Source organism: Hemitrygon akajei, chromosome 16 (genome assembly GCF_048418815.1).
Source record: "Hemitrygon akajei chromosome 16, sHemAka1.3, whole genome shotgun sequence".
NCBI lineage: Eukaryota > Metazoa > Chordata > Chondrichthyes > Myliobatiformes > Dasyatidae > Hemitrygon > Hemitrygon akajei.
Window position 1 is genome coordinate 43048502 of NC_133139.1, and position 27966 is coordinate 43076467.

A 27966-nucleotide genomic window follows, 5' to 3' on the forward strand; every position below is an offset into this window, starting at 1 on the left:
TAAAAGTTGAATAAACTTTATTCTTCACTTTTAGTAACAATATAGAAATAAAAGCAATGCTGAGGTTCATAAGGTTTCTATGATGGCTTGTCAGGTCAATCTAGAAACTGCTGTTTGTGATATTAGTGAGTAAATACTTGATTTATTATACAAGCACACAGTTGTCTATACTTTTTATTACTTTTTACCTGATCATTTTAATGGTTATCAGCCCTGCTTTTATAATATTTTGGTAATATAGCATGTTACTACAACTGACAACATTCAGATCAGTGCAAAAAGAACTTAGGTGAATATAGCATCTAGAAAAATATCACTTAATAATTGCACAAATAATTTGTATGTTCCTAACATTGATAAGCTGGCAGAAAACCTGGAATGGCAGCAGATCTGTTTCCATTTCCCATTCAGCAGTTGAAGGGCCAGTTTCTACAGTGCAAAGCTCTGTAACTGTATGTTGTTATGAGATGTAAGTCACTTGCTTTTTACAGTGGATGCATGAACAAAAAATGTTCATTTGTTAATATTACAGAATATTTGTTAATATTTCAGATAATGTTTGAAATCAGAAACCATTATTGATGGACATTGGGTCACAGTCCATATGATAGTAGAGAGAGAATCTTGCCTGTCTAGTTACTTGCACCAGTAGAAAATAAAAGACATCTACATCAAAATTTCAGTCCTTTGAATTTCCACTTACAAAGTGGCTCCATCAGCTAGTTATGAATATTCTAGTGATGAACACAACTGGAAAGATCACTTTTGAGTAAAATTGAAACATCTATAGCTAAAAAAGTTATTTGAAGCAATAAAGCAAGAGCTATTTGAAATTTCTGTGAATACAAACAATTGAAAGATAAAAATCAGTCATTCATTTAAAAAAAATAAGTAACGTGGGCTAAGCAAAATTACAAAAGATATATTATTCTGACTTCAGCCATAAGCACCAGAGATTGTCCTTTACGCCGCAGCTTATCTCAGTCCATCTTCTTCAGTTGTTTTCTTTTGATTCAGCAGTTTCCTTGGAGTAATAGAAATGTTTTGTTATTGTTATGTTTGAGTACACTTTAACTTTACAGTATGCTTTTGATCTGCCCTCCCACTGCAGCACGATTGTATCACAACATTTTCCAGTAGTGTACATTGAAACTTTTTTAGCACACAAGCCCTGAGAAAGGCCAATTATGCATTATGTATCCCATTTTGCTTTTATCCTCCTTCTCCACAGATATAATATATAATAATTCTCCATGTGATACTTCCTCCACCTTCTTGGAAAAACATTGTCCCATTAAAATAGTTCTAGCCTCAGAGATTTAATTTCTATAACTGTATCACATCCCAAGAGATAACATTACTTCAACTTTAATTATGTATGTCTGTGATCACTTTACCACGATCCATTCTCAACAGGTTGCAGGCCAAAAATGCTACACTTGCTGTCCATGTCTCTCATTAGTGGTGCTTTGGGCAAATATTTCTTCATGGTGATAGCTGTAATGCACTCCATCAGGGATCTAAATGGTCACATTAATGCCCTGTGCTGTTGTACTATGCCCATTCAATGCCACCCATGTCCATGTCACTCCTGATTCCATCACAGCCCAGCTTTACTCAGGATGACTTCCCTCAACCACATTAATCTAAATACAAATTGATAACCCTTATCCAAAAACCTCTGAAATCCAAAACTGAAAATTCCACAAGCACTATGAAGGTTCCCAGGCAATATGCACATCTCTGCACACCACAGACAGTTCTGAGAAGTGACCTCACATATGTAATGAACAGAAGTTAATGAAAAATAGAAAAACATTGCATAATGAAAAATGAAGATCCTGATTGCATATTGAAAGAGTGGATTCACCAACAATGGAATGAACATATGCCACTTAAAGGTATGCTGATCATGAAACAAGCAAAGATCTATCATGATGAATTTAAAATTGAACATAGATGTGTATATTCAGCAGGCTGATTGCAGAAATTTAGGAAAAGGCACAGAATTAAATTTTTAAAGATTTGTGGTGACAAAGCATCTGCTGATTACGAAGCAGTAGAGAAATTCATTGACGAGTTTGCCAAGATCATCGCAGATGAAAATTTAACACAGTGAATGGCTGCATCAGTATATATGTGATGAACAAGCGTAAGAAAACGAATTGGAAATGGTGGCGATCCCAAACTATCTCATTATATATTTCAAAATTTGAAAAAAATCTGAAATCTGAAACACTTCCAGCTCCAAGCATTTCAGATAAGGGGTACTCAATCTGTACCCAGCTATGTTGGGCTGTGTGTTTTTGTTCTCAAATGTGGGCTGTAGCCAAGCAATTCTTAGAATGTAGAATGTTTCAGCACAGGAATAGGCTCTTTAGCCCATGATGTTGTGCTGAACTAATTCTGCGAATGATGCCTAATTGTATTAAACTTTTCTGCCTGAGTATATCTCTCTATTCTCTGCATGTTTTAATGCCTAAGGGCCTCTTAAACACCTTTACTGTATTTGTCTCCACTACCACTACTGACAGTGCATTTCAAGCACCTAGTGCTGTGTTAAAAAGGCACTTGGCCTACAATCCTCCTTTGGATTCCCCTCTCACGTACTTCTTAAAATAGGAGACCTGAAATGAATGCAGATGTGGCCAGACGGGAGTTTTATGAAGCTGCAATACTTTGACTAATGCAAGGCAAACATGCCGTTTATCTCCTATACCAGTCTATCAACTTCTGTGGCCACTTTCAGGAAGTTTTGGATTGGGACCCCAAAATCCCTCTGTACATCAACACTTAATAGAAACATAAGAGATTCTGTAGATGCTGGAGGACTTGAAAAACACACACAAAGTGCTGGAGGAACTCAGCAAGTCCGGCAGTATCTCTGGGGAAAAATGGACGGATGACATTTCAGGCAGAGACTGCTTATCAGGACTGGAAAGGAAGGGGCCAGAATAAGAAGGTGGGGGAAGGGGAATAAATACAAGCTGGACCTTTGAACACCTGACAAGAAGATTTAAGCTTCTTCATGGTAGGTATAACCTGAATAGATAAAAAATATTTCACTTTAAATGATGTATGTGATCACAGTTTTACCACAATCCATTCTCAATATGACCCAGGCCAAAAATGCCACATGTGATATCCATGTTTCTCATTAGTGCGAGCTTAAGTCTTCATGATGATACACTCCAGCAGTGCTCTATGTAGCCATATCTATGGCCTGTGTTGTTGTGCTATGTTGTGTTGTGTTGCTTAAGATTTCCGCAAGTACAAAATCTTGTGTTTATGATTTGCTACTTCACTGCGAAGTCTCTTTGAGCTACGGCTCCACTGGTTTAAATCTTCTCTTTGACAGTAGTTCAATGATCTCCTCTCTCACTGCTCCCCATCTGTGATCTAGCCTGTACTTCTCCCCCCGCCCCACCTTCTTATTCTGGTTTCTGCCCCCTTCCTTTCCAGTTCTGATGAAGGGTCTTGGACCAAAATATCAACTGTTTATTCCACTCCACAGATGCTGCCAGAGTTGCTAAGTTCCTCCAGCGTTTTGTGTGTGTTGATGTCATTAACAGTGTACTGTCCTTTTACATTTGATTTCTCAAAGTGCCACACCTCACACTGGCCAGACTGAACTCTATCTGCCATTGTTCTACCCATATCTGCAACTGATCGATATCCTGTTGTACCCTTTGGTATCCTGCTACAGTATCCACATCATCACTATTTATGAAATCTTCAAACTTACTAACCCACCCATGTTTTCATCCGTCATTTTTATGTATATCACAAACAGCAGATGTCCCAGCATGGATCCCCATAGAACACAACTAGTTATGGACCTCCAACCAGCATGAGAGCCATTGATGAATATCATCTTCCTTCCATGGGCAAGTCAATTCTTGTGATGACATCCATCCTACTCCCATTACAACCTAATAGCCATTATACCACATTGACAAAACAAATACCGTACATGTTCTACAAAAGTGAAGCTTGTCTTCTAGTTCCCTCTATTTTTACAAAATAGGTTATTGACTGCAATTTCCAAAGAATCTCAGTACTATACTGAGTGCAATTGCTATAGACAAATATAGTCAAGATTTAACAGAGTTCATATCTGCTTCCCTCTGCATGAAGTAATGAGAAGTGGCAATGCATTGAAATTGTAAGTAGTTAACTGTGGGACAATGGCTGGGAATGCATTCTGACATTAATCACCAATGCAAAACATTATGCAATACCAGGAAATGTTGTCAGGGGGTGGTATTGCACCATGGTGTATGGAACATTTCCAGTCATTGTACTGTGGAACACCACTGTACAGTTTCAACATTGTCTATCCATTGGGCATTGTTTCACTCACAATTCCTACATACAATGCTGAGTTTCCCCTTTTTGCTGTTCCTACATGAAGGTTAGACACTTTCTCAATGCCCCCCCGAAGGAAATCAAAATTAAATTTTATAGTGGGCAGCACAAAAGGACATGAAACTCTGAATGGTGGCAAGGTTATATATTTTTGTACAACTTGTGTTTCAATTACTTCTACTTTGCTCCCGAATGTGCTAAGACTTGTTGGAGAACAGTTTGTCTAAATGGTTTAAATGTCATCGAACATCAATGCAGAAGGAAAGCTTGGAGAACATCACGGCTGTCTTGTCTCATTCTCACCTTAAACCCTTGCATATTGTACTCTAAGTAAAAGTCACTGAATAACTGGGAATGGGGTACTACATCCAGTGTTTTGTCTCCAATGAAAATGGAAATGAGGGCCATTTTAGGATCTATACCACCAACTTGGCTAAGAATGCAGTGTGGAAAAGGGACTTGCATACCTTCTAACATTGTCTAATCTGTGGATAGAGCCAGGGAGAGACTGAGTTACTTATGCCACACTTCTAAAAAATAGATCAATGGAGAAGAAACCATAGTTGTGGTCATAAAATCTGCATGGGACTTCTTAGGTGCAAGGGTGCAGAGGACTCTAGAACTGTACATCCCACATTATATCTGCCGGTTCTTCATCCCAATTCCTTTGTTAAAACTTACAGAAGGAATTATTTCACCATATCGGCTCCAGAAAGTCATCTTGACCTCGTGCTTGTGGCCTGTTCTTTCATCAAAGCAATGGCAGCTGTAAAATGGCGGACTGTACAGGTGGAGGCTGACAGCACCCTCTGTGTGACTCACATTTTCCACACGGTGTAGTCCAATACTGTCTGTGATTGGTAGGGATCAGGGCAGTGGAGGTGAAGAGAAAGCACATATCAGTTAGTTTAGTGGAATACTTCATAGTTTACCAAATAATTTCTTTTCTGTTTACACTGGAATGCAAGTCTTGGTGAACATTTGACATCCTGCACAAGTGATATTGATCGTCACTAGCAGCTGTTCAGTTTCAAATAGGTTCACGGGCAATTGAAACAGTGCTATCACCCATAAATTTCCATTCACAGTGGATAGGACGTGCTAACCTTCACAAACTCAAAGGCATTCAGGAATATGTCTCCCCTCTTATTGTGAAATGGGGACACCTCTTTTTCCCTTATTAGGGTGAAAGAGAGCCTGTGGTATGTCAAATACCGGGTGAATGAGTAGTCTCTGGGGTACTGCCAGTCTGCGTCTTTATTGATGTTTTGTTGCACGCTTGAGTGCTCTGTGGAGGGAGCTAATGCTTTTTTTGCTGGTGGGAGGGCTGTTGTCTTGCTGCTGCTTGTGCTTGGGAGGGGGAGGAGTGGGGGGCATTGGGGTTCTAACATTTTAACAGTCATTCATTCTTTGGGGCACTCCTCTGTTTTTCTGGATGTTTGCAAAGAAAAAGAATTTCAGGATGTATATTGTATACATTTCTTTGACATTAAATGTACCTATTGAAACTTATCAAGCCTATTCTACCTTGTCAGGGTGGGTCTGATATCCTTACAGGGTTGGGAGTGGGGGCTGGTGGATCACTGGAGTGGTTTGGATAGGATTAATCTAATTAGTAACAGGTGGGGTGGTAGGAATCTTAAGGGAAGTGCAGGAAGGAGAGAACTAAAGCAGGAATTGGTAGTTTAGACAAGAGGTAAGGGAAATAGATAGGCAAAGATAAGCAGTGAAAACAATGAAAAAATGTTGGAAGAAAAACTAAAAAGTACTATTTCCAGATGCATGTAGCACCCATGAATTAATGGCAGAAATAATTGAATGGGAATGACCAGTTGTCAATACTGTCAGAGTTCCTATTGATCTGTAAAAATGATTTACTAGTAAAAACAGATTTGGGTTCCCTACAGACAGAGTTGTTAGAATTTATAATGTCAGAGAAGGAAATGCAGATAAATTAAACAAATATATTCTGGCTGCCCTTCACAAAACTCTGCCAGAAATACTAGAGAACTAAAAGTCTGAGAACTGAAGGAAATTAGAACTGATATACACAGTATAAAAAAGAAACTACCAAAAAGGTTGCTGAAACTGAAAGCTGATAAATCCCAAGGACTCGACTATTTACATTTAAGAATTCTAAAATAAGTAACTTTAAAGATAGTAAATGTATTGCTTATTAACTTTCAAAATTCTCCTGATTTTGGAATGTTTGCGATTAGAGAACAGAAAATTTTACACCACTCTTTATAAAAAGAAGTACCAACCTGATTGACTGATAACAGTAACAAACTAATAATGTTCTGGCAGAGCATCCAGACCTGCAGTGTTAACTGCTTCCCTTTCCATAACTGCTGCCTGACCTGCTGAGTGTTTCCAGCATTTGCTGCCTTTATTTGAGACTAATAAGAGTGGAAGGTTGCTAATGAAGCTATAACAGGTCATCTGGAAAAGAATAACCGAATGAGCAGAGTCAGCACAGGTCTATGAAAGGGAACTCACTTTTACTATTGGAATGGAGTTCATTGAGGTTGTGACCATTAGAACAGATAAGGAAGAATCCAGTGGATATAGTTAACTGGATCTTCCAATAAGGAGGTTGATCAACCAAGTAACAGTATGTGGATCTACCTGGCAAGGTAAGTGACAATTGGTTAGCAGAGAGCAAAAAAAGGCAAAGAAAGGAAATAAATAGTCCTTTTCTGATGGGCAGGCCGTGACTAGTAGGTTACTGAGAGATTGGTGCTCGTGTCCCACAGACATCTCTATCAATAATTCGGCAGAAAGACCAATTGCACACTTTCTAAACTGCTGATGATACAAAACGAAGTGGTGTTGTAAGTAGGAAGGAGGATGTAAAGAGGTTTCAAGGGGAAAATAGCCAAGCTGAGAGAATGGAGGAAGAACATTGCAGATCGAATATAATGGGAAAGAATATGAGTTTATGCACATGGGTGCATAAAATTGGTGGGCAAAGGCCTATTACATCATGACTGTGGGGTATTATTGGCTGCAGGTTAGCAAGAAAAATGTCTGTTATTAGAAAACTTTCTATGCGAATAGTCAATGTGTCAAAACCTCCTCAAAAAAGCAGGGAAATGAAACGCTGCTTAACAACTCTTAATTGTTCTGCAACTAATACTGGCAGCAATCACTTTAAGACTAATATCTCTCAACTAAATGTTTCCTCACCACCTTAATGAGCATGTGTATATACCTGTACAGCATCTGCTGAAATACATACAAGGTGCTGACAGAATGTGTCATGTGACATTCCACAGACTAGCTAGCTGGTGAGAAATATTGAAGTATATAGAGGTTTGTAAAAGTTAAATCATTATTCTATATGTGTTAGTTTTGCTGAAAATGCAAAAATGCAAGTACTCTTATTGAATTTCATTCAACTTCCTGAATTTGCATGCTACTTCTTAATTTAAGATCTGCTAAAAGTGTTTTGTTTTATGAAATATGGGCGTTTCTTTAATCATTCTGTTAGTGCTACTCACATAATTGATGACTCAAGCCAGGGACTGCAGGCAGTGATCAAGTTGTTGTTAATACGACTGTGTGTACAATTCTTGTCACTTTGGCCATATCAGTAGTGATACATGATATAGTGGAGAAGCTTACCATTGATGTAGGTAACCTCATTTTCATGAAAGGTTTTCTCCCATTTCTTGGTCAGCTCTTGGTTCTTTTGATTAGCGTCTGGGAAATTAAACTGTGTTTCTTTCAGCTCTCCTTTAAGTAGCTTCAGGAAACAATGTGCATTTGAGTGGTCATGGATACTGCTGCGGATAAACCAGAGGGGAGGTACTCAGAAAAGTAACACAGTGGCTGGCATGGTTAAGTTTCACTGGAACAGACAAAAGTATGAGTAGAGATAGGCCAGCTCAGGTCTGCCCCACTGTTCAATATAATCATTGCCTCCAGGCCTCAATTTCTCTTCTGAGCCACTTCCCATAGTGAGAGAGTATTTACTTCTTCTGTAAATACCTCCAATCCAGCCTCCATTGCTATGTTTTTAAACTCCAGCCCCTAACAATTAAGGCAAATATGTGGTTTTCCTTTTGAATTACAACACCTGCAGATTGACTTCTGGTGATTCATAGCAAAAGCATCTACAGATCTCTGTGCATTCCATTCATTCCCAGTCTCTCTCCAGTTAGATAAGAAGCTGCCTTTTGATTCCGCTGACCAAAATGCATTACATCACACTTCCCAGTATTAAACTCCGTGTGCCAAATTTTCATCTACTCACTCAACCTATGAATATCCTGTTCAAGTTGCAGGTGTCCTCACTGTCCAGCCACCTGTTTTCCTTACATCAGCAAATCTGAACGCCTACAGCTTGTCCCCTCCTTTCTGCTGTTTCATGAAAACTGCCAACATAACCAAGCCTCCAAACCTGATCTTTTTATTTCCCATTGGACAGAAGAAACAAAAGCTTAAAGACATGTCAAGGACAGTTTCTATTCACCTAAAAATTACTTGACCCCAAAAGAGAAAATATACTAAAGTAAGAGTTCTTTTGAAAAGTGGTATCAGTCTTCTCTTTGGCTTTCATGTACCTGCCATGGCCTTCTCCCCAGCATAGGATCAACAGGTTAAACTTTCCATTGCCTTCATCCACCAGGTTGCGAGTATATCTGCAAAAAGAACATTGATTTCATTTAAGTATGGAGATTAGCTAAATGTCGATCTTTAAAAAATGACAATTTTCCTCTGTTGAAAGATCATGGACCTGAAAGATTAACTTTGTTTCTTTCTGCACAGATGCTACCTGACCTCCTGAACATCTCCATTCCCAACTCCTGATAGTCCACATAGTGTTTTGCAGAATAATGGCTTCATGGATCACCCAGCCCAATCCATCAACAGGAGGTGCTGCCTCAAGAGATGCAACACTGGTCCCTTCACCTCTTCCCTTCCCACCATCCAAGGTCAAACAGGGATTCACTTGCATTTCTCCCAACCAAGCAAACAGCATTTGGAATTTACAATGTGGCCCTATGTACACATATCAGATGAGTCTACAAGAGATGATCCTGAGCTTTCAGTTCCCTGCCACCTTAAATTCCCAGTTCACTCTCATTCTGATTGATCGGTTCTGTGGCCTCCTACATAAGACATAGGAACAGATATAGGCCAAATCCACTCCACCATTCAATCATGGCTTATTTTTATTCGGTTTCAATCCCATTCTTTCTGTAAACTTCTATAGATGTACCGTGGAGAGCATTCTGACAGGCTCCATCACTGTCTGGAGTCAGGGGGTGGGGGGGGGGGGGGGGCTAATGCACAGGACCGAAAGCAGCAGAGGGTCGTAAATCTAGTGAGCTCCAATTTGGGTACTAGTCTACAAATTACCCAGGACATCTTCAAGGAGTGGTGTCTCAGAAAGGCAGTGTCCATTATTAAGAACCCCCAGTACCCAGGGCATGCCCTTTTCTCACTGTTACCATCAGGTAGGAGATACAGAAGCCTGAAAGCACACACTCAGCGATTCAGAAACAGCTTCTTCCCCTCTGCCATCCGATTCCTAAATGGACATCGAACCCGTGAACACTGCCTCACCTTTTCAATATATAATATTTCTGTTTTTGCATGATTTTTAATCTCCAATATACATTTTTGTCATTTATTTATTTTCTATATTATGTACTGCATTGAACTGCTGCTACTAAGTTAATCTCTGAGACTTCCCGATATTGCTTTGGTTTCATTTTCATGTTGTTCTGTGATCTGGTGAAGTTATTTTTCCCAGCCTGTGGAATTCCAAAATTCCAAAAAGCACCACCAAGAGTGAGATGAGTGTACGTTACGTGGGTGGCACAATAAGGAACTCATGCACGAAGGTGGGGGGAGGCTGGGAAGGAGAAGGCTGGTAGGTGCCAGGTGAAAAACCAATCAGAGGAAAGATCAAGGGATGGGAAGGGGAAGCAGGGAGGGGATAGGCAGTAAAGGTGAAGAAGGAATGTAAGGGGAAAGCACTATGGGTAGTAGAAGAGGGCAGAATCATGAGAGAGGTGATAGGCAGCTGGAGGAGGAGGCAGAGTTAAACTGGGATGGGGGAAGGGAGAGGGAGGGAATTACTGGAAGTTGGAGAATTCAATGTTCCTGCCAAGGAACCCCACCCCTTGATCTTTCCTCTTACTGGTTTTTCACCTGACACCTACCAGCCTTTTCCTTCCCACCCTCCCCCCACCTTCTTTATAGGGCCCCTGCCCCCTCCCTCTTCAGTCCTGACGAAGGGTCTCGGCCTGAAACGTTGACTGCTCATTTCCATAGATGCTGCCTGACCTGCTGAGTTCCTCCAGCATGTTGTGCGTGTTGCTTTGACCCCAGCAACTGCAGTGTACCTTGTGTTTCAAATGGGTGAGTCCTTGGAAGGAGTCAGACCCTCATAGTGCACCTGGTAGGGCTCTGAAAACCTGTGCCAACCAACTGATAGTTTGAGGACATCTTAAATCTTTCACTGTTGCAGTTGGAGCTTCCCATCTGTTTCAAAAGGGCAACAATCATGCCAGTGCATACCAGAAGAGCAGAGTGAGGTGCTTCAACATCTACTGTGATGAAGTGATTTGAGAGGTTGGTCATGGCTAGGATCAACTCCTGCCTAAACAGGGACCTGGACCTGCTGCAATTTGCCTATTGCAAAATAGGTCCACAGTAAATACAATCTCACTGGCTCTCCACTCAGTTTTGGATTATCTGGACAATAGTAATACCTGCATCGGGCTAGTGCTTATTGATTACAGCTTTGCTTTCAAAACTATCATACAGTCAGTGTTAATCAACAAGCTCCAAACCCTGTACCTCTGTAATTCCTTTTGCAACTGAATGCTTGACTTTCTCACTGGAAGGCCAGCCCGTTCAGGTCTGAAATAACTTCTTGCTGACAATCAACATTGGCTCGCCTCAGGGTTATGTGCTTAGCCCACTGCTCTACTCTCTCTACACCTATGACTGTGTAGCTAGTCACAGCTCAAAGGCCATCTATAAATTTGCTGATGACATAAGTATTGTTGGCAGAATTTCAGACGATGACGATAAGTCGTCCAGGAGTGAAATAGATCGGCTGGCTGAGGGGTGTTGCAGCAACAACCTTGCACCCAATGTCAGTAAGACCAAGGAATTGATGGTGGACTTCAGGAAAGGAAGTCGAGAGAACACACACATAGTCCTCATTAAGGGATCAGCAGCGGAAAAGATAAACATTTTCAAGTTCCTGTGTGTCAGCATCTCTGAAGATCTATCCTGGGCCCAACACTTTGATGTAATTACAAAGAAGGCACAACAGCAGCTATATTTCATTAGGAGTTTAAGGAGACTTGGTATGTCACCATTGACACTTGTAAATTTCTACAGATGTACCATGGAGAGCATTTTAACTGGTTGCATCAGTGTTTGGTATGGAGAGGTCACTGCACAGGATTGGAAAAAGCTGCAGATTGTTGTAAACTTAGCCAGCTCCATCATGTGCACTGTCCTACCCAGCATCCAAGACGCCTTCAAATGGCGATGCCTCAAAAAGGCGGCATCCATCATTAAGGACTCTATTATCCAGGACATGCTACCTCTTCTCATTGCTGTCACCAAGGCGGAGGCACAGGAGCCTGAAGACACACACACAACATTTCAGGAACAGCTTCTTCCCCCCCTACTAACAGATTTCTGAATGGATATTTAACCTTAGATGGGGCAGAGTTTGTTAAGTGTATCCAGGAGCGTTTCGTAAATCAATATGTTGATAGTCCAACGAGAGGAGGGACTGTACTGGACCTGGTGTTGGGTAATAAGCCTGGCCAGGAGACAGTACACTTTTAAGGGCAAGATCCTTAACAGTGTTGCTGAGCAGAGAGATCTTGGGATCCAGGTTCATAGCTCCATGAAAGTGGCTACACAGGTCGAAAAGGTGGTTAAGAAGGCTTATGAATGCTTGCTTTTATTAGTCAAGGCATGGAGTTCAAAAGTCAGGAGGCTATGTTGTAACTTTATAAAACTCTGGTTAGGCCACATCTAGAGTATTATGTACAATCTGGTCTCCCCACTATAGGAAGGATGCTTGGAGAGGGTGCAGAAGAGTTTTACCAGGATGTTGCCTAGTTTAGAGGGCGTGAACTATGATAAGAGGCTGGACAAACTTGAGTTGTTTTCTTTGAATCAACAGAGGCTGAGGGGAGATCTGATTGAAGTTCATAAGATTATGAGAGGCACAGATAGAGTAGACAGGAAGTATCTGTTTCCCAGGGTTGAAATGTCGAATACCAGAGGGCATGCACTGAAAGTGAGAAGGGGGCAGGTTCAAAGGGGACATGAGGGGTAAGTTTTTTTTACTCAGAGTGGTGGATGGTTGGAATGCGCTGCCTGGTATGGTGCTTGAGTCAAATAAATTAGAGGTTCTTATGTTTAGACGGGCACATGGATGAAAGGAAGATGGAGGGATATGGACATTGTGTAGGTAGGAGTGATTACTGTTTGGATATTTTTGATTTGCTTTTTAGCCCATGCTGTACTGTTCTATATTCTAAGATCATATTGAGCACTAGAGCTGGCTTGAGGGGTCGAGTGGCCCACTCATACTCTAACTTTCTTGGATTATTGGAAAAGTCTGGTTAGACCATCTCCATGAATTCTGCCCCTGACACCTCACTGGGATTTTGAATCTAGTTTTGCAATTGCAATGTACTTATGGTGTTTCCACTGTTACTAGGATTCTTACTCCTGGGCAGACACTCAATATCGAAATAAGGTGACTTTTCGTTGAATTTGTGTCTGATTCCATGGGATTTCTCCTAACTTAAAGAAGAAATGTCTGCTCTATATAATTTTGATACAGGAAGCCTATTTTTCCTCAGAAGCAATAGAAGATTAAGAAAGGGAATCCATTCCAACCCCAATTCAACGGGAGTTATCAGATTGTGACTAAAAATTTACAGAGAACTTGGAAGTCTTACCATATTTGCTGAACAAGATTACTTGTGTGGAATGAGGAAATGGCTGCAGATCAGATTCAGGAAGACTTGGGTATCCAAATTACTTTTGTTATTATTATTATTATTACAGCTTCTTCCAGTTGAGACATTCCCTTGGTTGCAACCCCAATTCCCTAATTCTCCCTCCTCTGGTGCTCAGTTAATTTGATTCCCTTTATTCCTGTACTGCCCTAGTTTTGGGATTAGTCTTGCCCAGGGAGGATGACATTAGGCCCACTCCATGTTCAGTCTTTGGCGGCCCAAGCCTTGATTAATATTCGGTCCCGTGGGAGAAAGATGATGAGATGACAGAGACTGGGAGATTACTAATAATTTTCAGTTAGGGAGGGCTGGGAAGAGATGGAGATTGGGAGGGTAGGAAATGTTGAGAAACAATTACGTTTGCGTGAACTGTGGACACGTTGGAGAGAGGGACAGCTGTGTTGATACTGGAGACTGGGAAGGCTGGGGAGGGTTAATAAGACTAATATTTCCCATAGACAACAAAGCGCAGATGTGCCTCCCTCCATTCTAATCCACACAACAGGTGTGCTAATTAATTTCCCCAACTTGCACCACCAGTGGTGGGAACCATCTGCCAACACAATGATTGGAAGATACAACTGGATCTCTGGTGAGGTGCAATGGGATCCCTCGGTGAGTGATGAGTCAGGAAACAGATGATGACCCATCAGACAATCTTTGATTAGAATGGTCCATAATTACCAGCAGTTAGGGCATTTGGCAAGGATGCTGTGAATATGAGTAGCTGGTGTGACCAGGACACCATTTCAACACATATTCCTCCCCAGGTTAAAAGAATATAGAAATTGACTTATACATGTGGTAACAGGGGTAGTGCAACGAAATTAAAGTCCAACTCAGCTCCAAGATTTACATTGCTTATTTATTACTTTTTTTCCTATCCTATACTCTAGCACCGTTGGAATATTGTCTGTGCGGGACTAGTAGATTTTCCAGACTACTGCATGTTATGAATATGCAAACACACATTGTTCACACAGTAATACAGTTTCCACTTAAAGGGAGCAGAATATATGGTTCCAGACTACAAAACTGGCTCCAGGCACATATTCTGCTCATGTTCTGGACCCGTTACACATTCCAGGCTAATTATTACCAGTATTTCCAAACAATTAGATGCTTTATTTTTGGAGTATTACAGTACTGTGTTGGCTTCAAAGGCATTGAAACACATTTGTCTTGTACACTCTGATCTCATTGGTATAAAACGTAAAGATGGAGCCCAGGAGCCTGCAAGTTATTCTCTCTTCGTAACACATGTGAAACACACACACACATACACCATCACTGGATTTTTAGTGCTCACTACATCTGAACAGCTGTAAGTACCTTGGCCTGAAGTACAAGCCAGGTTCAAGTGACCCTGAATCCGCAGCCAGGTGCACAGTGGCCCAGTGAATCTTTAATAGCTGGAGATGCTGGTCAGACTAAGAATAATGCCATATATGGTTAGATTTTAGCTGTTGGCCACAGAGCTAACTATAGATATAGTTTGTGGAGCTGGCCCTTAGTAAAATAACATTGTGGTTGAAAGTTCAGTGCCAGAACCTGGATGACCCATGGAGCAGAAAAGGACAGGTCAGGTTCATTGAGTTCTATCACAACCCAGCAGTCAGTAGAGTTGGCAGGAAACTACTTCTTCCTCAGACATCCCACAGACTTGGCCTTTGTGCTCTTTTCAAGTTGGATCACCACAGCACAAGCTCTATCCCCAGACAGTGGATGGGTTCTTGTATACATGGTAAAACTCTGGCTGATTTGCCACCAAACCAGGCTGGCAGTCAACGTACCTAGTAGCATTTCAAGGAAGATTCAAAATAGTCTCACTAAAGGCAGGAGCACTCAATGGCAGTCAAGGTTTTGCAAGCCAAGAGACATCAGTGATTAATTTAATCTTTGTAACTTTTGAAGTTTATTGTGCCGGTGTACAGAGCCTGTTAGGGTTTGAATTTGTACCACTGATAAAAAGTACAGCAAAGCTAGAGGGGCTATTTCTGACTTGTTCATTATGTTCAGCATTCAATAATATCATCCCTTCAAATCTAATCAATAAGCTTCATGTCCTGGACCTCAATACCTCCTTGTGCAACTGGATCCTCTGTTTCCTCCCCTGCAAACCCCAGTCAGTTTGGATTGGCAACAACATCTCCTCAACAATTTCCATCAGCACAAGTGCATCACAAGGCTGTGTGCTTAGTCTCTTGCTCCACTTTATTCTTGTGACTATTTAAGTTTGCCAGTGACACCACTGTCATAGGCCAAATCAAAGGTGGTGACAAATCAGCTTAGAGGGAGATGGAAAATTTGGCTGAGTGATGCCACATTAGCAACCTCTCACTCCATGTCAGCAAGACCAAGGAGATAATTACTGACTTCAGGAGGTCCATGAGCCAGGCCTTATTGGGGGATCAGAGGTGGAGAGGGTCAGCAACTTTATATTCCTCAGTGTTAACATTACAGGGGATCAGTCCTGGATCCAGCACTCCAGTGCCATAATGAAGAAAGCACGATAGCGCCTCTACTTTCTGAGAAGTTTGCAAAGATTCAGCACGTTATCTAAAACTTTGCTAAACTTCTATAGATGTGTGTGGAGAGTATATTAGCTGGTTGCATCATGGCCTAGTAAGGAAACATGAATGCTCTTGTTCAGAAAAGCCTACAAAAAGTAGTGTAAACAGCCCAGTCCATCATGGGGAAAGCTCTCCACACCATTGATCATATCTACATGGAGCGCTGTTGTAGGAAAGTAGCATCTATCATCAAAGACGACCAACATCCAAGCCATGCTCTCTTCTTACTGCTGTTATCGAGAAGAAGGTATCGGAGCCACACCGCCAGGTTCAGGAACATTATATTACCCCTCAACCATCAGGTTCTTGAACCAGAGGGGATAATGTCCTATCACTGAACTGCTCCCACTGAGGTGGACTCACATTCAAGGTGAATAGTGAGACTTTACGGTAGAAGTCCAAAGTTTCCTTAAGGTAGCAACACATGGCAATAGGACGGTGAAAAGAAGCATGTAGCATGCCTGCCTTCATGGACAGAGCATTTGATATACAGTGTGCAGTTTTAATTACAGTTCTATTTGGTACACTACTGAAATGTGACCGTGTAAGAGAGGGTGCAGAGGAAATTCACATGTATGTTGCCTGGATTGACAGATTTTAGTTACAAGGTGGGATTGGATAGGCTGGATTTGATTTCTCTGGAGTGAAGAGGCTGGAGATGACTTGACAGAGGCACACATAATTATGAGAGGCAAAGAGGAGATTAATAGTAGAAATATTTTTCTACATGGTGGATATATATAAAAGAGTTTTAAGAAGAGTTTAAGATGAGAGACAGGGGGTTTAGAGGTGATCAGGGGAAAGTTTTCCATACAGCGTTGTTTTCTATCTGGAATGCATTGCCAGAGGTGATGTAGTCAGAACCAATCACAACATTTAAGAGGTATCTGGACTGGCACTTGAACAGTCTTGGCACAGAAGGCTACAGATCCAATGTGCATTAATGTAGATATGTGCAATGGTTGGCATGGATTTGGTGAGTCAAATGGCACATTTCTCTGAGCTGCTGCAGGACTCCATATTGATAAATATGGAAGACACTGCAGAGGTGATTTTGTAAATCTGCTCTCCTATTGGGAGCAACTCATGGAAACACCAGGATGACCATAAGACAATAAGTGATAGAAACAGAATTAGGCCATTTGGTCCATCGAATCTGCTCCACCGTTTAATCATGGCTGATTTATTATGCCTCTCAACCTCATTCTCCTGCCTTCTCCCCATAACATTTGATGTCCTGACTAATCAAGAATGTATCAACCTCTGCTTTAAGTACAGGTTAATAGGTACATTTAATGTTGGAGAAATGTATATACTATACTGTATATCCTGAAATTCTTTTTCTTTGCAAACATCCACAAAAACAAAGGAGTGCTCCAAAGAATGAATGACAGTTAAATGTTGGAACCCCAAAGCCCCCAACTCCCCCTCCCATGCATAAGCAGCAGCAAAGCAATGACCCCCCTCCCCAACCAGCAAAAAAACATCGGCATCCCCCCCCCCCCATCCCAATGTACCCAATGACTTGGCCTCCACAGCCATCTGTGGCAATGAATTCCACATATTCATTACCCGCTGGCTAAACAAATCCCTCCTCATCTCTATTCTAAAAAGACATCCTTCTATTCTGAAGCTGTGCCCATTGGTCCTAGACTCCCCACTATAGGAAACATCTTCTCCACATTCATTCTAACTAGGCCCCTGAATATTTAATATGTTTGAGTGAGGTTCTCTCCTCATTCTTTAAAGCTTCAGAGAGTACAGGCCCAGAGCCATCAAAGGCGCCTCAGATGTGTTAACCCCTTCATTCCTGGGATTGTTCTCATGAAGCTCCTCAGGACCTTCTCTAATGCCAACAAATCCTTTCTTAGAAAAGGGGCCCAAAATTGCTCTCAATCCTCCAAGTGCAATCTGACCAATGCCATATAAAACCTCAGCATTATAACCTTGCCTTTATATTTAGGAGGATCAGGTCTCCATACTGAATCTGTACTCCTTGAATTTTATAGCTTCTATTATCTGATAACACAAAGTGATGCAATCAAGGCGTGAATATAATCTGCTTTTTGTTAATTCAGGAAAGTTAAATCCTTGGGGTAAGAGTTAAATGAAGGTTTTAACTCATGTGAATGCAGGGTAATGCAGTGACAGGAAGAATGGAATGGTTAGATAAAGACTGAAAAGAAAAAAATATTTGGATCAGATTATTAACTGTTCAGCAGAAGCATCTCTTTCATGGAATACCATTGTCAGCAAGATTAACAATGTATTGTGAGTCAGTTCAAGGACATCTGATTAGCCTTCAAAGCAAGCACAGATCATGGTTGAAACTACTTTTAGAATGTCACATCCACATTAGGCACCCTTCTTCAAGATACGAATGCCGAGGGAACTGTCTATAGAATAACAGGAATTTTGGAACTCATGACTGTAAATCATGAAGGGGGGGGGGGCTAACACTTACAAATTAGCTTTGACTAAAATAAAAGCAAAACAATTTTACATGTAAGAGTGGTAATGTGATGTATATGTATTGTTTTACTTAAAATGAACTGTGAATGACATTGTAAGCAGGTACTGTATATAAAATGAACAAGCTCAAATTCCTAAAGCACTACAGATTTGAAGCTATTAGACTCATAGAGTTCCACTGCATATGCTGACCAAGTTGTCTACCTAAGCTTGTCCTATTTGTTGTATTTGACCCATATCCCTCTAAATCTTACCCATCTAAACGTCCTTTAAACATTTTAATTGTATCTGGTAGTGTATTCTATATAGCAGCACCCCTGTGTGAAAATATTTCTCCTCAGGTTACTTCCAAGTCTTTCCCCTTGAGTTTTCGACTGCCCAACCCAGGGAAAGAGGGTATGATCATCTATCTTATCTACACTCCTTATGATTTTACAAACCTCCAAGGTCACCCCTCAGTCTTCTATGCTCTTGGGAAAATGTCACAGTTTATTTAAACTTTCCTTATAACCCAAGCCCTCCAGTCATGGCAATGTCCTTGTGAAATTTTTAAAATGTTTGGCCACCAGGAAGTTCAGCTTTAGGCAGATGGAGCAGAGGTGCTCAATGAAGTGGTCCCCAATGATTTCCTGGGCTGAGCTAACTAGCCTCCAACAAGGTTTGTATTCTCCATTAAAAGCAGTGCAAATTCAATGCAACCATTTGCCACATTATTGTAATTTTTTGAAGTTGTAATGCTGGTTAGTGGAACTTACAGTGATATTCCATCAAGAAGGTGTGTAACTGTGTCATCACCTGTACCGGATCCTTCTGTTTTGGAACAGGATAGACCTACTAAAGATGTCAGCGAAGTCCAGGATTCTGACGAGAGTTACAATTCCTTTGAGATACCAAATGGTGGCAGCGTCCATAGCCCCATAACCAAATATCACCAGCTCTTCATAAGATGAAAAGCAACTTGCTAAAATCCATTTTATTCTATTCTTTAGTAGAATATTTAGCATGCGACATATTTTGTTTCATATTCTCCAGGAACCTCATACTCTTGGTTCCTCATTTTCATCAAAAATTACTTAGAAACATAGCTACTCTCCTTGGGCAGTTATTGGGATCAAGGGTGACTTGCTTCCAGTTGGACGGGCCTACTAAGTTCAATGCGGGAACTTATAGGCCTTTTTACAGAACAGGATAGGGTGTGACTGACGGGATGGGTGAGTGGTAGTGTATGTGGTTGTTGCTTCTTCTACTTACACAGGGCTTCAATGTACTTCCATTGCATAGATTCAAGGTTCCTCAACCATCCTAAATGCTTATCCTCTATTTTGAGCAGTGACAGGCCAGTGTCCAGTCAGTGTGGATGTTGCATTCAAATAAGTATTGATCTCATCCCTGAATTCTTCTCCCTGTCCAACTCCTAATTTCCTCCTTTACAGAGGTCAGATGATAAAAGGAAATTGTGAAAATTTAATGGTAGGCATGCAAACAATGTGGTCTGCACAACTTAGCTGGATGAGGGTAACCAGGGCCTTAATGCTGGCAATGTTGGCCTAGAGAGAAGGCACTAATATATCAGTTTGCTTGTCCTTCCAGTGAACTTGCACAGCACTGTTGGTATTTTTCCAGGGGCTAAAGGTTCCTGCTGCAGCTAGGCTATCCCAGAAGCATGTAGGAAGGCAGGGGTCAAAGTTCAAAGTCGAAAGTAAATTTATTATCAACGTACATATATGTCACCATACACAACCCTGAGATTCTTTTTCTTTCATTAAATCCAAGAAATATAATAGAATCAATGAAAGACTGCACCCAACAGGAAAGACCTTCCAGTGATCACTGTGGAATATGAGAATTGTGCCTTAATCTTCAAAAACCTTTCTCCTCAATTGAATAAAGGTGGTAGTGAATTTCATCATCTATGTCTGATTTCATCAAGAGATGGCCCCTGAGTCATGGACAGTAGTCAAAAATTTCCAGTGTCTCCCTGTGAATTGTTCTTGTCAGAAAGCTGTGTGGAACAAGAAGGGAAAGTTGGTAGATGACACTAGTCTCAGAGATACTAAAGCCTATCCTTTCATATGTTTCAATAAACACACAGAAACAAGTTCTGAGAGAGATGAGTCCCTTGAGACGCACAAATGCCTTTTAAATATTGTCAGTGTGCCTGCCTTAACTGCTTTCTCTGGCAGCTTATTTCATAAATGTATGAAGAAGCTTCTCCTCAAGCCACTTTAAAATCTTTCACCTCTCACTGTGAACTTATGCCCTCTAGTGTTTTCTCTTCCATGGGACAACAACTGTGTGTTTTCACCCCATCTATACCCCTCATGATTTTATCCACCTCTATAAAGCCACCCCTCATTCTCCAACTGCTTGGACTTTATCTTGTTCCATGTAAATGCTTAACATTATGCCCGATATTATTCTAGGTCTCAGGGGCATTTAGTCAGCCAATATACCATACCACTGAGCTCAGCTCTTCCATAACGCATACTCCCAAATCTTTCTGCAAGGGGCCAGATACTGCCTAGCCTACCTCAGTTTTGTTTAATACATCTCCTTCCTGCAGAAAGCAAAATCCAGGCTCCAACTTTTACTTTAGAAACTATTTTTAGTGTCATCAGAAAGCTTTGTTCAACTTACTTTGATAAGTTTCACTCATCGCTTGAGCAAGATATTAAGTATTGAAAAATAAAATAATAATAATAATAATAATAATAATAATAATAATAATGAAACTTGGGTAATCACACAGCCCAGATAACATTCTTTCTGCACTCACTTAAACAGAAGGCTCAACTCTGGGTTTTTGCCAGGTTTGTGCTAACTGATCAGAGGAAACCAGATAGATAATCACATCATTTTATCTTTGAACCTTCCTCTACAATGGACGTCTCTGATTGAGGGCTTATTTTGCACTACTAATGTAGGACGTGCAGAACTACTTTCTGCACAATAAGGTCACTTGAAATGGTCTTAAACCTGACCATTCTTTCCATAGTGTTTGGTGGAATTATCATAACCAAATGCACAGGAAGAAGTCACTTTAAAATATGACACATCAATTGGACAAGGCAAATAAACCAAAAGAATGACTTAAAAGAACAAGGAACTCCTTCGTAACCAATATACAGTACATCTAAAGTCTTTGGTGAAACTGCTGGAGTAGAGTTTGAACAATAGTTTCCTGACTCATATGGAAACAGAAAATGCTGCAAACATTCTTATAAGTCAGGTCATTGAACCTGTTTTTCAAAAAACTGTTTTGCAGATTGTCAGTATTCCTCCTTTTGGCAACATAGGGCTAAAAGAAACTTATGATCATTTCAACTGTAGGTGGTTGTGATGTCTCTGGTATGCAAGAGACAACAAAATGATCAAATACAAAATAAATAAAGAAATAATAAATATCAAGAACATGTGATGAAGAGTCCTTGACAGTGCGTCTGTAAGTTGTGGGAACAGTTCAGTGATGGGGCAAGTGAAGCTGAGTGAAGTTACCCCCGGAGCCTGATGTTTGAGGGGTAATAAGACCATAAGACCATAGATATAGGAGCAGGATTAATCCATTTGACCTATCATGTCTGCTCCGTCATTTCATCATTGCTGATCCAATTTTCCTTACAGCCCCAATCTCCTGCCTTCTCCCCATATCCTTTCATGCCCCGATCAATCAAAAATCTATCAACCTCTGCCTTAAATATACATAAAGACTTGGCATCCACAGCTGCCTGTGGTAATGAATCCCACAGATTCACCACTCTCTGGCTAAAGAAATTCCTCTTTAACTCCGTTCCTGAACCTGGTGGTGTAAAACAGAAAAAGCAGGAAACAGTCAGCAAGTCAGCAGCATCAGTGGACTAAGAAATAGAGTTAATGTTTTGGATGGATGATCTTCCATCAGAACTGAAAAGTTGGAAATTAAATGTTTCTTTTCTAAGTTGTGGAGGAGGGGAAGCAGTGGAAGGGGGTGTCGTTTGTGATAGATTGGAGACTTAGGGCCACTGAATAACACATAGTTGCAGTGCTGGCTTCAAGGAGGTTTAAGCTTGTTAATTACAGCTGACCACTCTGGAGTTAATGCAAGAAAAGATTTGTGTAAAGAAATGTGGAGGAAAAAAGAGGGAAATCAACATTGAAACCATTAGATGTAAAACTGACACTGGAAATCTCAAACAAAACCACAAACAATCAAAATACTCAGCAGTCAGGCAGCGTTAGTGTTTAGAGATAAACAAAGTTAATGCTGCTTATTGATGAATCATTCATAGTCAAAACCCTCTCCCACTCAAGACTGACTTAAGCTTGGAAGAGTATATTCAACATTCAAAGTAAATTAATTATCACCATATACAAGCCTGAGATTTGTTTTCTTGCTGACATACTCAGTAAATCAAAGAACCATGACAGAAGCATTGAAAGTCTGCACACAACAGGGCAGACAAACAACCAGCGTGCAAAAGACAACAAATTTGCAAATACAATAGTAAGAAGAAAAATAATAATTATTATTATCCAGAATATGAGACAAAGAGCCCTTGTGGAAACAGTTCAGTGACAGGGCAAATGAAGTTGAGTGAAGTTATCCACTCTGGTTTAAGAGCTTGATGGTTGAGGGATAGTAACTGTTCCTGAACCTGGTGGTGTGAGTCCTGGGACTCCTGTACCTTCTTCCTGATGGCAGCAGTGAGAAGAGAGCATGATTCAGGTGGAAGGGTTCTGGATGATGGATGCTGCTTTCTTGTGATATCATACAGCAATGAGGGGAGAACTATAGCTTTATAAACCAGAAGCTTAGGGTTGGTCTTGTGATCCTGATCTTCAAACACCCTCTTTCTCAGCCTGGCACAAGCTCCATTCGCACAGCCTATTCTGTGGTTTATTGCAATGTCAATGTTGGCTCTCAGAGAAGGAAGACTACCAAGATATAGGACATGATCACTGTTCTCCAGAGGGATGTTGTCAACTTGGATGGTTGGAGGTTTAGGAGCTTGATCTGGAGCAGGTTGGTGCATGACTCGATGTTTAGATCAAGTCCCAGGAACTTACCCCCTTGCTCAGATCACCCCTCCTCCTCACTTGGTGGATGGTTCCCTGGTCTATACTGTGTGGCATCTCCTGGCATCTTGCCGGGTGCAGGCCAAAGTTCAGTACTTCGTGGATTGAGAGGTACAGTCCCGAGGAACATTCTTGGTTCCTGTCCAAAGACATCCTGGGCAAATCTCTCATCTGAGGCTTTCTGCAGGCAGAGGACTGCAACGCCTCAAGAGCTGCACCTGGGAGGGGGCTCTGTCACAACCAGGGATTCTGCTGCAGGGTCTCGGTGTCTGCACAACAGATTCGACTATTGCACTCGTGTACACATTTGAGCTAATTAGTATTCCATAACAGAGGTATTTAAACAACAACACACACAAAATGCTGGTGGAACACAGCAGGCCAGGCAGCATCTATAGTGAGAAGCGCTGTTGACGTTTTGGGCCGAGACCCTTCGCTCCTTTCTTTTTGTTCTAGTCTTATCAATTCTTGTCCAAAAACAGAAACGCTCCTTGCTTACCCCCATCCTTTTTCAGGAAAGAAGACTACTGTTTCGACTGATGCTGTTAAGGGAGTGGTATTGATTTAGTATTTAGTTATTTCTTCCAGCCACAGAGTTGGTCTTAACTTGCACTTTGAGAGGTTTAGTTAATGGCCCTGTTGGCCTGGTGCAATGTTTCCTCAGCTTTATTAGCCTAATGCCCCCTAAAACACCTTCATACTTGCCAACGTCCCTCTGAGGCACAATATACTTTCTGGCACACCCATAGTGTAAAAACATGTCCACCATATGCTAACGTAAGAAAAATGATTTTGCTTTAAATTTTTATTCATCTTTAAACCTAGCTAACACAGTACTTGTGAGCTGTATAGTAGCTTCGATATCAATGTGGTTTTTAGCAAGAGTTTGAAATAGCTGGTTCAAGTTGTGACAATAACAGCTTAAGTTCCCACGAACAACAATATCCAAGCAGCTTCTGGTTTTTGTATGCGGTTCATTATACTGAAGTATGCCCATCTCTCTCTCTCTCTCTCTCTCTCCTCTTCCCTCCCCCCACCACCTCCAGCAAATGGTTAAAACCATCTCCCTGCACCAGTTACAGCCATTCCCTGCGCGCATGATTTTATTTAATACTGTATCTATATAGTTGTGCGCACACGCAACAGAGAGCACTTCTGATACAGCAGACATTGTTCATCTTTAACCAATTGTATGAGATTTTCCACACTTTGCTATCATATTGATAATGTTATAAAAAACAACGAGACAACTCTCAACATGCAGAGTTAAGGTCATAAAAGTTATCAGGGTCATTTTAGCTTTCTTGGCAAATGAGTGGAGTGTGCCGCCCTTTTCAAATGCTTCTTTCATCTTCTGGAACTGAGTAACACCATAAGTCGCCTTTTCAGTGGCTTTCACAGAATTGTTCCTGCAATCTTGATGGCTTCATGGTTTCATTAGACAGCACAGTATTACAAACAAGGGTATCAAAATGACTTGTGATGCGTCTAGTGTGGTAGTATAGCGCTTGTCGCTCTCACTTTCAGCTTCCACTGCTAACTGGCGGTCTTGTAAAAAGGAATGCTGAATGTGAAAGTCTCTCGCCGCTCGTACATAGGCTCTCCAACAGCAAGCCCCCTGTAGTGCCTCCTTGCTGGCGACACACGGGAACTGAACTACTCAAGCCGAACTATAGAGGAGGGGGAGAAGATCTGGCCATGCACTCGTAGCACGCAGACCCGCCGGTGGGTGGACACAACTTTGTGCTCGAGAACCACTCCCCAGCTATGGGTAAACAGCCCCACTACATTGTGGGCAGGATCGCGAGGGACGAAGGCTCCGGGAGTAAACCCAGACAGCAAATCCGGAGTGGGGACCGCTAATGGATGTCATTGAACATCCTTCCGGCAGCTCCTGCAGCGCAGCTGGTGCCGTAGGTTTCCTTTGGTCTGCACGTTTGAGGCCGAGAGGGGGATCTTGATGACTGGGCATCCTTCCACCCAGGCTTGTGATGATGATCGTCATCACCCATCGTCCTTCGAGAGAGACAGATGCCAACCATTAACGAGGAGACGTCGCCGATCTGACGGGAACGGAGAAAAAAACCATTCTCCGGGTATGTAACATAGTTTTGACGCATTTTCTGTAGTTTCTGTTTCTTAGCAGGATGGGAATTAAAGGTTTCACCGCCTTCATTCACAGAGATCACGCCGTACGTATGTGTACATCATTAACAGGGGTAAATTAAAATAAAGACATTAACACAACTGGGAACGTCTACCGACTCAGCGAGTTGACACGGTCGATCAGGTCTTGTGCCTCAAGTTAGGGTGGCGCTTACTGCCACCGCGCCCCCCCCCCAAGAATCTTGAACGCCGCCCGCGGAATTCTATTTCCCCTAACGCCCCTTTAGGAACACGTAACCGCCTCCTTGGGAATTACTGGCCTAGCGTTTATTGTCTCCCCCCTCCCTTTGAAATGTGCAACAGTTTTCATTAAAGTCAGTGACTGCTGTCTCGCTTCAGCATCTCCCTCTCTCCGACCTTGGGCCACCTCCGAACATTTTGACACTTTTAGTTTGTCTCCGATTTCCAATTTTTTTTTAAATTAAAAAGTACCTCAGTCGAATATTTCAAGCAGGCTAAAACATGAATTTCTTTTAAACAAAATCTGACTACTTATTTGTTGCACAAATGACTGACAGCGTGTGAAATAGCTCCTTGGACGAGAGATGAGATGGGAAATAGAGCTACATGATCTCTGATGGAGTTAGTAGGTATTCTGTTGCTGAGTACCACAACAAACTTAGACGCTGTAAATTTCATAAGGTACTTAAATTTAAATTTATCATCAGAAAGTTAAATATGTAAATTACAATATAACTGTATAGGTTTCTCAGGCAAGTGTCGGTATTAGGATAATGTGGCTTGCTGCAAAAGTGCAATTTAAAACCGTGGATTCATCTGATTTCGTTTTCAACGCCTGGAATTATAATACAAAATCTCTAAATCCTGCATTGCTCCATCACAGTGTTTGGAGAATGCAAATTGCGTGATTTGTTTAACAGGACGAGACACTTGACGGGTGTGCACATATTCAGCAATTCTTGCTTTCATTTACTCTAATACCAGTCACCAAAATAAATGCCATACCATATTATATTTTGTTCATTTCTTTTTCAATTCCTGCTGAAACATTGTTTACATTGTTTAAATTTACATTATTTATTATTATATTGTGATTTGCCCTTTACTGTGCCTATTGTCTTGTTTATTAATATTTGTACTGTCTTGCACTGTTTTGTGCACTTTATGTAGTCCCGTGTAGGTCTGAAGTCTAGTGTAGTTTTGTGTTGTTTCATGTAGCACCATGGTCCTGGGGGAACGTTGTTTCGTTTTTACTGTGTACTGTACCAGCAGTAATGTTTGAAATGACAATAAAAGCGACTTGACTTGACTATATCCCGACGATGAATGCAGCCCCTTCTCCTTAAACAACATAAGCAGTTATCCACATAAACAGCTTCAGCATTCCCAAGGTTTCTCAAGTGGGATTAGTGATTTCTTTGAAAAAATACCTCTTTCGAATGTATCACCTATGCTTCAAATATAATGAGGTTTTAGTAATAATAAAAATGTAATGTTGCGCCAAATTTTTAGTCCCACTCGCAAAGCCAGTGTAGTAGACACCTTAACAAACTTTGATTGTTACCCTTAACCTTGGATTAGTCTCCCAATCTAGATTTCACCCATAAGCAAACGGACGTGTGAGCTGGTACAGCAGAAAGGAGCCGATTATAAGCTGTCTATTACATATGACTGAAATTTCATCAATTCATAACAAGGAAAAGAATATGTTTGGAAATTCGTTTTCAGGAAACAAGCATACACAGCCCAGTGTGCCTGATTCTAACCCAGGTTCCAAAGTCTAATTCTTGAGAATTTTTGAACTGAAACAAAAACATTGCAACATTCTCAGACCAGATTTCTTCTTTCTAATTCATGGGATCTATCTGTGCAGTTTTGAAATCCCAAGACAGGTTTCCGAGGCACGGTTTATAAACCCCTCGCCAGAATGCCTTCTGCCTATTTCTATCAATTTAAGTGATTACCTGTGACTGTCGAACTTTGCGTATTTACACCAGTCTGCGGGGTTACTTTTATAAGATTCCATCAGTTTCCGCAGATCCTCCACATTGACTTTATCGCTGGAGAACACATCATGGAGTTGTTTGATCAGGTCTTCGAGAGTCTCAGGTGTTTTGAGATTTGTCTGATCCATACTGCTGTTTACTTGATTCTCGTTCTCTTGGTGAACTGACTTAGGCAGATCTGGTTTAAAAAGAGAAAGCGCGAGACGAACGTTTATAAACAGCTTGGGCACAGATATGGGCGGGCCTTAGAAAAGAAGGAGGAGCCGCTATGCATTAAATTGGCCCCATGTTATTTATCACCAGAGCAGCTGACAAATAGAACCTGCATTCTGAGCCATTGACTCAAAATAT

General features: G+C 41.2%; 1 protein-coding gene and 1 long non-coding RNA gene across 2 annotated transcripts in view; one reads left to right on the forward strand and one right to left on the reverse strand.

Annotated features, from left to right (window-relative positions):
• LOC140740001 (cysteine dioxygenase type 1-like) lies at window positions 1–27814 on the reverse strand. Its single transcript, XM_073068775.1, has 5 exons — window positions 27574–27814; window positions 8937–9014; window positions 7996–8156; window positions 5050–5219; window positions 1–1024 (listed from the first exon to the last, which is right to left on the reverse strand). Exons 1-5 carry the CDS (start codon window positions 27741–27743, stop codon window positions 995–997), a joined length of 609 nt encoding a protein of 202 aa, XP_072924876.1. The 5' UTR covers window positions 27744–27814; the 3' UTR covers window positions 1–994.
• Window positions 25009–27966, forward strand: part of LOC140740003 (uncharacterized) — a 53875-nt gene continuing 50917 nt past the window's right edge. Inside the window, exon 1 of the long non-coding RNA XR_012101778.1 lies at window positions 25009–25578. This is a non-coding gene — a long non-coding RNA (uncharacterized lncRNA). The remainder of the gene's footprint in view (window positions 25579–27966) is intronic.